At 43.2% G+C, this 17,083-nt stretch overlaps 1 protein-coding gene across 9 annotated transcripts in view; it reads left to right on the top strand.

Moving 5' to 3' along the window:
* The window catches only part of diaph2 (diaphanous-related formin 2), a 297,267-nt gene that overhangs the window by 245,550 nt on the left and 34,634 nt on the right, over positions 1-17,083 (top strand). For all 9 annotated transcript variants that reach the window (XM_037460863.2, XM_037460868.2, XM_062560592.1 and 6 more), the window contains 2 exons: positions 2,126-2,261; positions 16,246-16,338. In XM_037460863.2, coding sequence (XP_037316760.2) covers positions 2,126-2,261; positions 16,246-16,338 — 229 coding nt within the window. The remainder of the gene's footprint in view (positions 1-2,125; positions 2,262-16,245; positions 16,339-17,083) is intronic.

The raw sequence follows: 17,083 nt of genomic DNA, 5'->3' as shown, positions 1-17,083 counted from the left end.
TGAAGGAGCTGCGGATTGATTCCCCCTCAAAAACACAATAATTCATCCAACGTATTTGATATTTATGTTATTCTGCTGCTTAATAATATCATTGTTCAAGACCACAGAAGTTAATACGTATTGAGACTGTGGGAATTAATCAGTGTCAAATCATTTTTACTTTGTTTTGCTCAATTAGAAGTTCATGTAGGCAGTAGACGGTTTTCACTACAATAAGCTTGAGTAGCAGCATAACTGCATAACTAGTGATGAGGGACAGTGTGAGGGACAAAAATAAATTGTTTCTATGGTCCCCGGAAATCATATTGTAAATCTTGCACTTTGATCTTTAGTTTATGAGAGTAAATGAAACACCATGCATTTGTTCATATAATATTTATTATTCAATATTCGTACTGATTGTTTAACCGAGCCAGATATGTATTTTTTATTTTCATTCAGACAAGGTTTAAATCTGGTTCTGTGCACTGAAGATTATTTTTGAAAGCACATCCTATGAGGATTTTTCCTCCAATATACAGTGTTGTAAAAGAAAAAGAAAACGAGACCTGATACAATCAGTTGTTGCCAACGGCAAAACTGAAACCGTCAAAGAGAATGGTAAAGGGAGAAACAACTGATCACTGAAAACATAGTTGTTGCTATGGCAATTAGTGGTACTGTGTGATTAGAGCAACATAATGACATTGCACAATCATGTTTACAGAGTTGTTTGTTTGAAATACATTTAGGCGGCAGGATTGTATTTGTGATCTGCATAATTCAACCTCCCAATGCATGCTGTAGATGCTGAGCCAAGCAGTGGTGTTACTTTCTAAATGACCTCACTCGTGTCAGTGGATCAATCAAAATTGCTGCTGCCAGTGCTGCCCATCACTTGAACAAAAGCTAGATATTTTGGTGACATCCCAGCTTTATAAGAGCAGCAAAGTGCACACAGTAGATTGCCCTCATAGGGTGTAGCTTTTCCACAGCATCAAGGTGGGGATAAATGTACGTTGATTTTTGAGTGTCCATCAAATGTACCAAGCGAAATGTCCCTTCTGTTCTCAGAATGCACTTAAAACTTCACTCCCTCTTATTATTCTGCTCTCTCTCGCTCTCTCTCTCTCTCTCTCTCTCTCTCTGTCCTGTTCTCTCATTGCCCTTGTCATCCAACAAGGAGACAGTGACAATGAGGGCTTGTGTCCTTGGACATGGAGCAAAGCTCTACTATTGACTGGCATCATGAGCTGCTCTTTCCCTGTTCCTTTCCCACAATCCCTGTAATCCCTCTGTCTTAGCTGCCAACACGGCACACACATAAGGACCACGGGGGCATTAGATAGGAGAGGGGAGGGGAGGAGGGGGGGGGGGGGGGGGGTACTGTCGTCACTTATTATATCAGTGCAGACAGGGCCGGGCCTTCACTCACTGACACACACAGCCATATGCATACGTAAGGGGTAACATCACAGATGCCCATGGACAACATAAATGCCAGCACGCAGGCTCTGATGCATGCATCCACATGCCTCTCACACACGTTACACCTAAGATTGGCCCTGTCAAGTATTCGGGCCACAGGCCTGAGATGAGGAGACATTTTGTTGTCTCCAAAGGTCACACGGCTGCATCTTACTGTGCTTCCAGTTTGACACAAGAACAAACTGACATAAAAGGCTGAATCCGTGCCGTTGATTATCTCGCTTTCTCTGACTCCCTCCTGACATTTCAGCCCATCACAAAGGAGGATAATGGCACACTGCTGCTACTTTTTTTCTCATGCAAATTCTCCCTGATGTTGTCAAAGGAATTGTCCTAGCATGGTACATATGTAAGACGATCACCCAGCTTTTTCTTTTTAAATATATCTATTTTGATGTATTATTGACAACAAATCAGCTCTGTGTGTGCAGAAGCCTTGCAGACAAATCTTCTTATATTAAAAGGAATGATGTATTGATCATTTCAGCAGCTTATCTGTAACTATCACTCTGTGAAATCTCTGAATAAGTATTCGCTGATGGCATGTTGCTGCTTCTGAGCGCTATACAGTAGCAAAGATGCTAACAGCGTGGAGGCGGCAGGAGACAGATTCTGATTATATCTGTCTGTGTGTGTGTGTGTGTGTCTGCCTCATCAGGAAGCAGTGAAGGAGAACCACAAGAAGAGGGAGATGGAGGAGAAGATCAAGAGAGCCAAGCTGGCGAAGGAGAAAGCCGAGCGGGAGAAGCAGGAGCGGCAGCAGAAGAAGAAGCAGCTGATTGACATGAACAAAGGTATGCCACTTTCCCCCCGCGCCACCAAAGAGACAGAGAAGGGGAGGCAGGTGGGGAGTTAGGACAAGGCGAACAGGAGGATAGAAAGGGGGTTTGATGGAATTGTGCTTCACACGGATCTGAACTCTGAAGGCAGACGCTTAATGTGGAGGAGGCGGGGAGGCATCTTTTTCAGCAGTAAACGAATCGCATACTTACTCCCATAGCCGATACAATGCTCCCAAACAACAGGCGGCTTATGCTACTTTTAGCTTCGTTTTTTTTTTCATTTGTTCGCAGAAGGAAACAATAAAACGCATCAGCACTTGTGAAGCTCGAACACAACTACTATTATAATTTAGTAAAAGAAGCAGTTATTTAAATGTAGTCATTCATGATTACAAAGACTTTGTTGAAGTCCTCTCGAAGCGGCATGTGCCATATGTGGGTCACGTTTAAAGACGGTTGTGTTACCAAAGTGGCTCCAGATTGTCCCACGATCACCGCCACTGTTGTTTGTCCACACTGGTCGTGTGACAAACAACACAGCAGATACGTTATCATTCCTCCGGTCCAAGACTGCATTTCATTATTTTTTTAACGGCTGGAATCGCTCTCATCGTCCTCCAGCGACTGCAGTAAAGCGTGTATTGATCAGTGTAAGTTGTAGTTGTTCAGACATGAAACGTTTGACCCGGAAGAGCTGGATGCGTCTAGTGACACCAATGACATTGAGGAGGAATTTCAGGCCTTGAGGGGGCTCCGCGAGAAGAGAGCGTGGTCTTTTGTCCAATTTTTTGACAAACAGGCTGCGATTTCCACAATTCACCAGCTTCTAAATGTCAGCCAAGGACCTCCTTGTGATTTAGCCACACGGGGAATTGTGACAAGACAGTGTTCCGTGTGCTGCAAACTCTCCCAGATAATTGATGCATACTACAGCTTTTTTCTTTTTTTCTTTTTTTTTTACCCTGAGCAGTGACCTCTTTGAAAGCTTCACTTTTAATAATCCAACATAGCTGAGCTGAAGGAGTCTGTCTACCCCTCTCTCTCACGCTGGCTAACCAGAGGAAGTAGGTATGATATTAAATATTTCTACCAGAGCCGATTTTGATCTCAGTTTCTCAATGCCATAATATGACTTGTATGAATAAAACATGAGGAAGACATGGGCAATGTTGCCTGCAGCCTTGCAGATAGTAGGGATCGTCCTCCACTCCCACACCTGGCTTGTTGGAAAGTCACCATCACAATGACCTTGGCAGTCAGGAAATACATACTTTTGAATTCAAAGCTGTGCTAAACGCAAGCTAACTTTTTTTTTTTGCGCCGTCAAGGTCATTACCTGCATTGACTACGCACTTTCATGGGACCTTGAATACTTCCCCTTCAGTGTTCTAACTTGTCGCTAATGCAATGAGAGAAAGGACAATGCGTAGGTCTGTAAGTGGGTGCTCTGAATGGGAATAATGACTTCAGCCAGAAGGGGGTTGAAGGTTAAAGCAGCTTGGTATTCCGCGCTTGTGTTCTCCGCGTTACTCTTTAAGATGTTTGGTTGGAGCACACACATTGCGGGATGTTCAGTGTTTTCTTGTTGCACATCATTCTTTTGTCTTCCCCCTCTTCCATCAGTTGACAGCCTTGGCTTGAGAGTCTTGGCTCTTGTCTCCCTTTCTGTTCTAAAATTCTATGTGTGCTTCAGATATTTTGAGTTAGCTATTTGAGGAGCCTTTTCACATCCATATTTCATGCCGAGCGTCAGCCATTTTTTGCAGTGAAGGTTGATAAAAATAAGGTAGCGTTGGGCACAAAGAGGCTTTTTTAATTCCTCTTCCTATCCATTAGTAATGTCCAAACATTTTTCACAATCATTTTGCATTTGAAAGGTCATGAGATGGATCTCAGGGCTTGAGATGAACCTTGGTTTAAGGCGGACAGACAATAGGATGGATGAGATTGGTGACCGGACTGTAGCACAGTTTTATAGTTCAGATTAAACCAAACCCATAAGCATTGACAGATGGACTATACATATGGCTATTGTATTAAAAGAATTAACTACCAGTCAATGTCTCTAATGGATTTATCAATTTTATTTATGGGACTTTTTTTGATCATTTATAGTATAGTGTTTGGTGCAATTTAAAGAGGCTATTTTTGAGAAAGGATAGATTTTTATGTAATTTCACAAATTGCGACCTAATCCTCTTCGCTTGCAAATGATTAACAATGAAATGCATATTTAATGAGAGCTTAATTAATTTAGCTTGTGCCAGAATTGCACCCGTGGTGGGGGATAGAAAATAGACAAATGCTTTTAGGACAGATTTTATTTTTAAAGAAAGGATTTTTCTCCTATTCCCCACTTGATTAAACTTGAGATTATATCCTCTGTAAGTGCATTGATATGTGCAGTTATTCAACACGCATGATGGATAGATGAGACAAGGGCAAAGCTAAATGTGTTTTCCTTGGGAAGTATTAGAAATCCTGATGTGGGAAATTGCTTATAAAATCATTAGCCACTCTCCCCATTTGTTTTAATTTGATCTAAGTGGGTTTCCATATTCTTTTGAATTGACCATATGTTCAACATTTACCAAATTGCTTTATTTCAGTGGGAATAACTGTTGAAAACTGCAGAATAAAGCTAAACTAATGTCTCTGTTCAGAATTGTGGTTCATCACGGCGTTTTTTTTTGTCACTGCGACATATAAAACAACGTTGCAAGTAGCATCCCAATCGTGTCAGGAGTTGGAGCGTGGAAGAGCATCTGGATTTTGTTTCTCTGAGGCATTTGTGAGGAGCAGCGGGGCCCCTCTGGTCGCGTACTCGAGTGGCATCACCGGGGTCAGTGCCCCCGTCCGGGGCAAGTGTCTGCACCCACATGTCACCCGTGTACCCCAGTCAAATCCACTAAGCTGTGAACCGAGCCGGAGAGCCCACATGCCGCTTTGAGCACGATGCGGCTTGGCATAAGTCACAAAGAAATATACAAACAAGGACAAAAAAACAAGTTGTTTGAACATTTTATGTATTCCAGGCAATTTGCCCAGGTGCTTTACCACACAGAAATACACTGAAAAACTTTGTGTTTAACATGTTTACTGTCAACTTTTCTCAGGCTCACTTTAAACATGTTTTTTAGGATGTGAAGAGTTGGAGCACCTACAGCCCGTAAACCTCTAAAGAACATTGCTATTGGCAACCTGAGGAATATAAAGTTCCAGAGCATATTGGTTGTAGCCTGCAACTTTTACAACACCTTTTATGGGAGCATCAGCTGTCTGCTACTTTATCTGACTCCAAACATCAGATCAAATCCAACTTTGGATTTATGTATTAACAGAAATGATTTTTGTAAATATTCTATGATCTCAAAATGTAATTATTCAATTGGAAACACAAAAACATACTATATTACATTACATTAAATGACATGTCATTTAGATGACGCTTTTATCCAAAGCGACTTACATTGCATTTTGAACCCATGGTTTTTACATTTTTTTGTTTGGTTGGGTGTCTTGCTCAGGGACACTTAAAATCATAATTATAAAAGGGACCTATTGAAACCTTAAAAACACATTAAGAGGCTCCACAGATGCTGTTTTTACAACTCAATTTTACCTAGTAAAGTTTTTGCTATATGACTTAAAGCCCACTCAGCTGCTTCAGACAGCTTGCAGACACAAACACTGAGGGAATATTAAAGTGGAAATATGGGTTCTGTCAAGGTGTTAATATAACTATTGAACACACATCATTATCATCCTGAAAACAGTTGTCTTTGTTCACACAACAGCTGGAAGATGTGTATATTGATATTTAAAAATGACTGAGCCCATTAGTAGAAAACGTCGTGTAAAAAATGTTTAATAGTTGTAAGACCCTTTTAGCGGCGTACCGTCTATTGTTCAATATTTATCAAATGGTCTTATATTGGTATTACATTTTTTTTTAAATGGTCTCTTCCATTAACGCCCAAAGCGTTTTTTTTTGCTGGTAAAAGCTGTCTAGGTGATGTTCACGTTGAGCAAGGCCTGCTGGGACGAGGTCTCCTCGTCTCTGTGATTCTCTGCAGAGAGCAGTTGGCATGTTGACAATGATGGGCCTGCAGCTTCTATTTATGCATCTTCCTTGTCAATCTTTTACACACTGAGGATGAACTAGGGCATGTTTACATAAATAAAAGTGTGCTCCTCTAAAAATAAGCGTTCCATTTGACTAAATGCAATTCAAAATAAGTTGGTGTAGGCTGCATATCACTGTTTGTATGTTTTTACAACGATACTTTTTCTATTTTTCTATTGTTAAACTTGCATCTAAAAATATTTAAGTAAAGCATTTACTTCTTGGTACACATTTAGGACGCATTGTACTGTTTGCGGGGACTAATAGAATTTATTTAAATCAACTGTAAATATTTTTTTCCCCCCCATGTGTTATCTATTCCTGTCTCCATTTTTCCTGAAAGACAGCTATGGACACTTTTTTCGTTTGTTTTTGTTTACTAATGTGCATTCTCCAAATTCAAGTGTCAATTAGTGTGGCCTGCTAAACTAAATTGACACATTTCCATGCGGTGTCTTGGCTGGCTGCGGCCGGCAGAGCCCTGTCAGCAGTGACAGTGGCAGAGATGTGGATTGATGGCTTTCTGTGACACTGACAGCTGCCGGAAGGCCAGTGCATACCTTGCGTCGCAAGGCCAGCCAGGTGATCGTAGTCGGTGCTGACAGGCTGTAGTGGGTCCGACAGGTTTAGCTCTCTAAGTTTGCATAGTGTCTCCGCAGCACAGTCGACGCGGCAAACAACATCACCAGGCGAGATAGCCTTACAGCGACGTGAAGGTCAGAAAGTTATGGAGATAAAGGAAATGCGTCTTAGAAGACTCACCATTCCTCAGCTTAGCTTGGGAAATGAAGCCCGTATTAGGAGGCTAAAGCTGACCTTCATGTCCGCTGCAGAATATAACAAACAAGGACAGACCTTTCCTGAATGTAATGATGATTTATGGCCAGAGGCCTCTGAATTTTCTGCCTGTTTATTCCCTTAAGTGTCATCTCTTTGTCATGCCACTGATGGCTTTCACGCCGGGTTATATATTTGTAGTATCTGATGAGTTATAAAAATGAAGAATCTGTCATTACATCTGCATATGGATGTTGCAGCAGTGGAATGCCAAACAAATTGCTTTTCTTTTTTTGTTGTCCTGTATTTGAGTGCAGGCTGTGCAAGGCATGCTCTGGAACTCCTGAGTGTAGATTGTTGAATGCCATCATTACCTTGAAAGATGGGATCAAGGGCACCTGAATTATCTGCTGTCACACACCCATTCTAATAAATAACAGCATATTAGATTTGGCTATATCTCCGGTCGGAATCCGAATTTGCCTCAAGGCAATGATGCCGCCTAGAATATCGCTCACTACATCTCAACTACAAGGAAACAGCACATGTAGAAACATGCAGAAAGAAGAATTATTCATAAACAAATGACATGCAAGCACAAAAAACACATGATTGACAGCAAAATTCCATGTTTTAAGAGAAAGTAAAAAAACAACATTCTCATCCAACACTGATCCTCTAAGATTGTACCCTTTCAAATGCATTTCCATAAAGATATGTCAGCATGAGGAAAACAAGCCTGGCTTCATTGGAAGCCTTTTAATATTCTATGATAAATACCATAGATCATTAGAAATTAGAAGTGTCAACATGGATTAGTCTCTCTCATATTTTCTCTTTCTACGTATTGCAGTCTTTTGTCAGGCCGAATATGTTTTGTTAATTTTCTTATTTTAAATCACACCCCCAGTATCGAGAGAAGAAGAAATGCACCTTAAAACCTTTGATCTTTTATCTTAAACTTAATTAAATTATGGTCACAATAAAGGACGAGAGACAGTCAGTTATCTAATTCCAGTCTCTGTGCCGCTCTGTCTGTGCCTCACTTCTCATCCCACCATGTTCTGTTGCCTCATCCCATTCCTTTCAAAAATCTTCTTCTTCTTGGTGGACTCGGCTCTGCTGCCGTCGAAATTCGTTAATTTGTGGGTGGATCAAGTGTCAGATCATTTCGCCTCCAAGAACTGGACCTCACCAGCCACTTTGCAGTCAATCACACCTAATTACATTCACTACAAACAGCATCAAATCCCATTGTCAAACCCATTTAGCTTCCTCAGACAGCGGCCGTTTGCATTTCACTGATGCAAACATCCCACGTGTTGTTTGGTTCAGATGTTAACTTGATCTGTATTCCAACTCTTCACCCTCTATCCTAATGTGCCACGCAAGTAAAATGGATAAAGTTTGTACTATCTCACTATACTTTTAAATGCCAAAGCCTCTTTGATAGCCCTGTCATCTTAGTAACCTTTATTTAAGTGCCCCTGGTAATGTACACTCACCGGCCACTTTATTAGGTACACCTGTCCAACTGCTCGTTAACACTTAATTTCTAAGCAGCCAATCACATGGCGGCAACTCAGTGCATTTAGGCATGTAGACATTGTCAAGACAATCTCCTGCAGTTCAAACCGAGCATCAGTATGGGGAAGAAAGGTGATTTGAGTGACTTTGAACGTGGCATGATTGTTGGTGCCAGAAGGGCTGGTCTGAGTATTTCAGAAACTGCTAATCTACTGGGATTTTCACGCACAACCATCTCTAGGGTTTACAGAGAATGGTCCGAAAAAGAAAAAACATCCAGTGAGCGGCAGTTCTGTGGGCGGAAATGCCTTGTTGATGCCAGAGGTCAGAGGAGAATGGCCAGACTGGTTCGAGCTGATAGAAGGGCAACAGTGACTCAAATAACCACCCGTTACAACCTAGGTGGGCATAAGAGCATCTCTGAACGCACAGTACGTCGAACTTTGAGGCAGATCGGCTACAGCAGCAGAAGACCACACCGGGTGCCACTCCTTTCAGCTAAGAACAGGAAACTGAGGCTACAATTTGCACAAGCTCATCGAAATTGGACAATAGAAGATTGGAAAAACGTTGCCTGGTCTGATGAGTCTCGATTTCTGCTGCGACATTCGGATGGTAGGGTCAGAATTTGGCGTCTACAACATGAAAACATGGATCCATCCTGCCTTGTATCAACGGTTCAGGCTGGTGGTGGTGGTGTCATGGTGTGGGGAATATTTTCTTGGCACTCTTTGGGCCCCTTGGTACCAATTGAGCATCGTTGCAACGCCACAGCCTACCTGAGTATTGTTGCTGACCATGTCCATCCCTTTATGACCACAATGTACCCGACTTCTGATGGCTACTTTCAGCAGGATAATGCGCCATGTCATAAAGCTGGAATCATCTCAGACTGGTTTCTTGAACATGACAATGAGTTCGCTGTACTCAAATGGCCTCCACAATCACCAGATCTCAATCCAATAGAGCATCTTTGGGATGTGGTGGAACGGGAGATTCGCATCATGGATGTGCAGCCGACAAATCTGCGGCAACTGTGTGATGCCATCATGTCAATATGGACCAAACTCCCTGAGGAATGCTTCCAGCACCTTGTTGAATCTATGCCACGAAGAATTGAGGCAGTTCTGAAGGCAAAAGGGGGTTCAACCCGTTACTAGCATGGGGTACCTAATAAAGTGGCCGGTGAGTGTATAACAAGTCACTTATGCCTTATGAGTTTTGATGCTTGGCCATATTCTCTGATCAGACCCTGTGTTGTTGACATGGCAGTAATAGATCAGGGGTGTTGTGGTCCAACACCCATAGCGGAACCGTAAAAGCTGTCAAAAGGTTTGAGTTTACCTGTTAGAAATGGCCATCACATGCACCTCTTCATCTAACCACCGCTTAAAAAAAGACGGAAATGTCTATCGAGGAGCAGTGTTTCGCTAACTGCAACGATTCGTTCAAAAATATTTTCAAGTTTCTGATTCTGATTCAGCGTTTACACCCTAGTGTGAGACCACTGCAAGAAGGTTACAGTTCAGGGTTTACCATATTGCAGCTAGATTTAGCCATCAGTAGCCTATGGAGTGTCAATAGTTGTCTACTCTGCGGTGACGAAAGGGCTCTTGTGGTCCTGCTGGCATCCTGACATGTTGACCCCATGTGGCTCAGAGAAAGTATGTCAACTTAGCATCTGTCCATGTTATGTTGGCGCTCCCCCCCTGTGTGGTGGTGGGGTTGCTGGGCAGACTAGCCGGAAGCAGTGGACGGTATATAGTAACGGGGGGGCCAGATGGAAAACTTAGCCGAGGAAGCGGGGTGGGGTGACTGCTACATTGCAAGCATCCCCTCCCCCTTACACCCTCACTACTGTTACTCACTTGGGGCCTGGCAGCATCCATCCAGATGGAGGGTTTATTTTTGTTTTTGTTTGTTTACTTATTCATGCATCCAGCTATTCGGGGCATCGCAGGGGCTTTCGTTCCACCGCAGAATGCAAATCGCCACGGCGGCTAATCCACTTTCGTCTCTCCCTTGTCGACATCCAACTTCTCGCCACGTTTCCCAGCGTCTCTCACAGTCAGGACATGTCTTTCTTTCGGGGTATGGGATCAGGCCTGCAGTGACCAGGCCAGCCTCGCTGCAACACTTGTGTCCGCTTCATGCATTTGAAACACTATGCGCCTCTCACCTCCCGCCCACCTTTCCTGTCTTGAGGACGTTCTGCCTTCTCCACATTTCCCCATTGTCTCCTCTTACTGACCCTGGCGCCACGCGGGGGCTCATATCAAGAGGAAAGTAGAAGCTATTCTTTCATTCCCCCTGGAACGCAAGGGGTTGTGGTCGCATCCCTGATTGAGTTAGGTAGGACATGAGTGGGTTTGCCCATCAAGTTGTTACAGTAAAACAATTCAGATGAATCAGCAAGCAAATTTGTCTTGTTTATTAGCCATCCTACCCTTCCGGGCCACTTTTTACTCCTCTCTGTTTCACTGAAGTAGCCTAGTAGACATGCACATACACTCACACACACCAACAAATTAAAGGCCTGTCTGAAAAGTTTCTTTGGTCATTGTGTCAAAGCTTTTTCCAGAGTTGGGTGGTTCGACTGCAGCGAGAGAGAGAGAGAGAGAGAGAGAGAAAGAGAGAGAGCGTGCAAGAGTGAAAGAGTGAAAAACAAAGGAAAGACATCTAACGGGTGCATGACTGCTGTCCTTGGGGCACTTGAGGTCTCTTGTCAGCTCGGGCCTTAGCAGTTGCAGGGACTGGAGGTAAGAGGTCAAAAAGGGGGGGGGGGGAGGGGGGGGTGACTCCACTCAGCGCCAGACAGTCAGCAGGTAGACAGCGGAGCGCAGGGGGACGAAGGGATGCAGGTGGCGGTGTTTGTCTAGGTGGCCCGAGCCTGAATTCGGATGTGGGGGGAACCAGGTGCGACGCAAAGTGAGAGGGAGAGAATATTGAGAGAAAGGGTGGTTTTTGCCTCTCCACCTGGCCGTGAAGCAGCAGCCCCCCCCCCCCCCCCCCCCCCGTACCCTCCCTTCTGCCTCTACCGAGGCCTTTGCTTCACAGCTAATGGTCCAGGTTAATTGCACAGGTGATTCTCTGTGGAGGAACAGATGGGCCCAAATGTGTTCAAAAACAATCTGCAGCAGGCAACAAAAAAAAACAAGCAACGACTTGTTTCTCTCCTTTTGATTCCTCCATTTCGCTTCTAATCTTCTCTGCTGGAGTCGTGGGGGGCGACTTGGGTGAGGTTAAACCCTCAGAGTTCCTTCTCACAGCGGTTTCAATTCATCAAGCACAAGGCCTGTAAGCACTCATTAGATCTCATTACAGTGCAAATTAGACTCAGGAATTGGCTACTGGAAGAGTGGATAGTAGTGGATAATAGACATCTCCCATGCCCAATGTTCCTCATGGTAAACACTTTCATTTGTTTAAGGAGGAGCGTACTGAGCCTATATAAATTAAGGGGATATATACTTTATGCTTTGATTTGTTAAAAATGTGACTATGATGAATGAAACATTGTAAGCATACAAAATAACAATTCTTATTTTTAAATCTTTTCAACTGCTACTAGTTGCTACTAGTTTCTCTCATGGAATAAAACATGTCACCGTGTACCACGGTATTATAAATCCATGTGTATTGCACAAAAGCTTTCATGCATTATTTGTCTCACTTTTTCCCCCATGGATCAGGAAGGCTGCATGTGAGCCATCAGTATTTGAGTTCTCTATCGATCGTCTGTGCTTTTCTCCCCTGCACAACATGCAGGGAACGAGATGTAGCAAATTTAATTTATGAACAAGCTTTTTTTTTTTACTCTGCAGCATAGTTATGCTTTTACTCCCAGCATTTCATTTAAATACATACAGGGTTTTTTTTTTTTTAATAATTTTTACTCCTACTACATTCTGATTGTTGTAGATGACTGATTGTAATTGGCAGACATAAACAAGTATGAGGTCAGGTTTTGCATTTTTTAAGCTTGTTTGTATTATTCCTACTTGGTCCTTGGCTGTGGTTTCAGAGCTACTATCGAGGCTTTGATGATGCATTGGTGTTCTAACAGACTTGGCTAGAATCCTGTGTCTCCTCTAACTGATCTTGCCATGAGCAACCGTGAGTATAGGTCATCCTACTGTGATTAGTGGGAGTCTGCTCTCTATCTGCCTCTGTCCAACTATCTATCCATCCATCTTTTTTGTTTTTTTGTCTAATGCTCATTTGGCATCTGAGAAAGCTGTCCCAATAAAGCGGCACCAATACACAAAAAAAAAACTCCAAGCGGGTTTTTCAAGTGTCTTTGTTCCTGCGCTTGCATACTGCACTGTATGTTTTAGAAATAATTAAATGTCACAGGGCTCAGGCCGTCAATTAGGCGGGAAGGTGTTTTACGACCTTGTCTCTTGCTCCACTCCAGTAGTCCCTCTCAATAACCCACTCCACCGCACTGACTGTGCACACCAAGAGAACCTCTCCCTTTATTCTCCCCCGCTGCCTTCTCCGCTCCCTCCCGCCTCCTCCTCCTCCTGTTCTACCTCCCAGTTAATGTTTTTCTTCTACATCTTTTCTCATATGCTATTTTTCAATATCTGCACTCTTCTTATCCTTCCCCCTCCTCCCTGCACCTGTTGACACTTGACTTTGTGTTTAGCCCCTGGGATGGTGAATAGTACATTACGGTTGCTTTCTTCCACTTTTACTGTATACCGTACTTTTTTTTTTCTTCCTGGGGAAAAACTAATCTAGTGTGTTAAGTTTATTATATGCCAATCCTGCTGAGAGCATATTGCTCTTGTTATCCCTTTTAATTAGGAAATGTGATATATATATTGCAGAGTGAGCCAATCCCCAAGGCTCAGTGTTACATTTGGCACCTCTGGGTCCATATTCTGATATTCAGCTGAAGGAGGGGGGGGTGTCGGGGGGTGTGGTGTTGGGGGACTGCATGTAGACAGGGATCAAAGGGAAAGATATGGAATAGGTACACAGTCTTTCTCTCTCTCTCTCTCTCTCTCTGGGAGGTAGAGTTTCACATCGCTTTATTTCTTCTGTAACTGTTTAAGAAAGTACCTAAAAGTGTAAAAGCCACAACCATGTTCCGCACTTCCACAAGATTTAATAAGATCATTAAAGGACCCCGAGGCCGTCTGTGGAGGTGCCCACCAAGGTGTTTCATCACTGGAAGGGTTTGTCAATGTCTTGGGTCTTAGCCCGTCTTAACCCATTTAGAAAGCAATTTCCTGTGAGCAGAGGGGATCTTTCCTCTTGAGAAAGATCTTTTGGCGTAAAAGGTTAGCTTTTCTGTAATTCCCCCTGCATGCAATCTACCACTGCTGCTAATGAGAAGAGGATGAATATTTGCTCTAGGTTTAACAGCTCAAAATAAGACAAATGTAATTGCAGGAACGTGGCAGAAATTTCCGCTAAAGTGGACAGTGTTACAATAAGTGATGATGAAAGTTTGTTGGGAGGATTACTCAAGTAGGTGTCCTCAAATCATTTACAGCTTCCTGCCGTTGTCTACTAAGAGGTTGCTTTGTCTTTGTTACACACAAAAGCAGGTATATGGTAATAACTTCATGCTCTGAAGGCTCGGAATACATTTCGTGAGGGGTAAGGCCTGCTGGAGTTTAAACTATGGTCCAATAGGACATAGTTAATTGAGCGCCGTGGAGTGACTGGGGAGTATCTTTCCCATTTTAGTCATTTTGGTTCTTTGTGTCTGCTGTCCTCCTGCCGAGCCCCAGTCTACAAGGGCTCACAAGCCATTACAAATGATGAATTGCGCTACAGTTAAGCTAGAAGTAGGACAAATTGATCAAAGTGCCAGGTGCCCCCTGTGATGTTTAGGTCTGAAGACGGAAGGGAAGCAGGGGCTGTCATAAAGTTTCTTGTGCCAAGGTGGTTGTGGATAAATGTTTACCTGCCACTTTACACGTTCCAGCCTCTCTCACACTCACGCTGTGTCCTTGTTAGCCTACATAGGAAGAAGTAGCCAAAGATCTTGGGAGTTGATACAGTTATAGCAGCAGCCAGTTGTTCGCCATATTGTTCTTTAGGTCGAGACCAGGCATAACCCATGCCCCCCCCCCCCCCCCTTCCCCCCCTCCCCTTTAAAACCAATGAGCTTATTATTTGAGGTGTAGTGCTGCAATTCCAGATAAGCACTACTTGGCTCGGCTTGAGTTTTGTTCTGATAAAGCTGGTCTAATTAAGCTTGATTTAATCGGGATGGCTTTTAAGCACAGCACACAGCCAGAACAGATACTTTGATTTCAAAGTAGCCCTTGAGAAGGACTTGAGGGAAAAAGAGAAAGAATGCGATAGATCGCAAAATTAGTTTGAGTACGAATGAAGACTTCTTCTCTTTTTTTTGTTATTTGCATAAGACCTGTTTCTATTCTTAGTTGTACTGTCTCCTTGTACTTGAATGATTACAGGTAAGGGGGTTTGTTGCTGTAAGAGAAGGAGAAAAAAATGTGTATCCCTGATTTCCTTTTGGAAATGACAAAAAACAGTGCAATTTCTTTAGATTAATCGCGTAGCTTTCGGTGTCAACGTCTTTTGTTCACAAGCACCCACGAGTAACAAAAGACTGATCACCCCACCACCTGAAAAGCGCTGTGCGCCGAAGGTAGCGGTTGCCTCCACTTGTTTGCTCCAAATGTTTCCCTCCAGCCATACCTGGAAGCGCCGTAGAGAAACAAGATGCCCGGATCCTGATGGTAAACATCGGGGAAGAGCTGGTTCTTCTCGTGTACGCAAAAGAATTGATGGCCAAGTCTCCAGCTCCACAATAAGTCACACTAATGATCCTGGTTTAAAATAATGCCTGTTCTGGACCGGAATGATAAAAAGGGTGCCCCTCTGTCTCATTAGTATTGGGGCGTATAGATAGATGACCCAGATATAGAACCTAAGCTTGTTTTTGAACCCTGTTTCCACTGAGCGGGATGCCGCACGTGCACAGCGGGGGGCACAGCTGGCCGAGCGGTTGGCCTCACCAGTCAAGTATGTCACACCGGTCCTTTTCAGCAATGCTGACTGACAACCAATTCTCTAGTTTCTTGGATCTGTTTTTTTTTTTTTTTTTTTGAAGGCCGGTCCCGGTGTCATTGACTGAACAATGATAGAGCGCCCGAGTATTGAGCGGGCTCCACACTAAATCTTTGTAAAGAGCACTTAGCTCCTCTGCGTTAGCCACAGAAAGAATATCTGTCAATGACCATCGGTGGATGCTTTCATCCCGAGGCTCCTCTCCCTGTATTATTTGCTAGGCTCTAAGTGTATTTTCCTCCTTCCCCCCGCTGTCTACTGAAAAGAAGAACAGTCCTGAGTGACAGGCCTCTGTCTCAGTGATACACCATAAAAAGCTTGTTCATATCATTCTTAGTTATCTCTTCCTGTTTTGTTAATTTATTGTTCATGCACCTTCAGTTAGAGGGCATCCAACAGCTTCCACACCGGACTACCTGCAGCTGGCAGCCATTTCTCAGTGTTTAATGCGCTCGCGTCTTAATGTATGTCCCGTTAACAGCTCCGCCTCTTTTATCTGTTTTCTCACAGAAGGCGATGAAACCGGTGTGATGGATAGCCTGATGGAAGCTCTGCAGTCCGGAGCCGCCTTCCGCGATCGGCGAAAACGCACGCCGCGTAACGGTAAGTCATTAAGAAACACTGTGTTTGTGTCCTGATTCAAACCTCTAGTTCTTTTTCACCCGTTTCTATGTGTGTGAGTGCGTTTGTCCCTTTGATTGATATGCACATAAAACATGATCAAGTACAGGAACATATGCACTTACAGAAAGATGTCATAGGAACATGCGGCCCGGTGAAGGTCATGAGCGTTTTATTGTTCCTTTGCCATTCAAGAAGTACTTATTATAATGCAGTCATGCCGGCTGTATTTGGACTGAGAGTGATTTAGTGTGATCCTGGTATTTGCAAATTCCATTCAATGGCCCCTAAGAAGTAAAACCTAGTAGGGGTGCCAGTGTCTATTCAAATGTGCTCAGAGTTCTGCAGTAAAGCTACAGGTGCTGCCTGATCTTCACAATGGCAATCAGGCTAGAAAAAAAAAAAAAAAAAGCGGAAAAAAATCAGTTCGGTGTAGACTGACCCCACACTGCAATTAAAGCTCAGTTAAGGTTGAGCAGGTCATTTCTTTGTCGTAACCAGATTTTTTAAATATTTTGACGAGTCATTTAGAAATTCATAAAATTCAACAGAAATTGTTGGTGGTATGGCAAAGACATTTCATTGGCTGCCCTGGGTCACCTTTGGGTATCTTTCTTTTTTAATTTTCCAAAACTCACATTTTGACAGAATATACATTATGCACTCTGTTTATATATGAGTCTACAGGACTTTGATCCACAATCTTCTGTAACAAAGTTTGGTGTGT

Source organism: Pungitius pungitius, chromosome 2 (genome assembly GCF_949316345.1).
Source record: "Pungitius pungitius chromosome 2, fPunPun2.1, whole genome shotgun sequence".
Taxonomy (NCBI): domain Eukaryota; kingdom Metazoa; phylum Chordata; class Actinopteri; order Perciformes; family Gasterosteidae; genus Pungitius; species Pungitius pungitius.
This window is presented reverse-complemented; position numbering and strand designations above follow the sequence as displayed.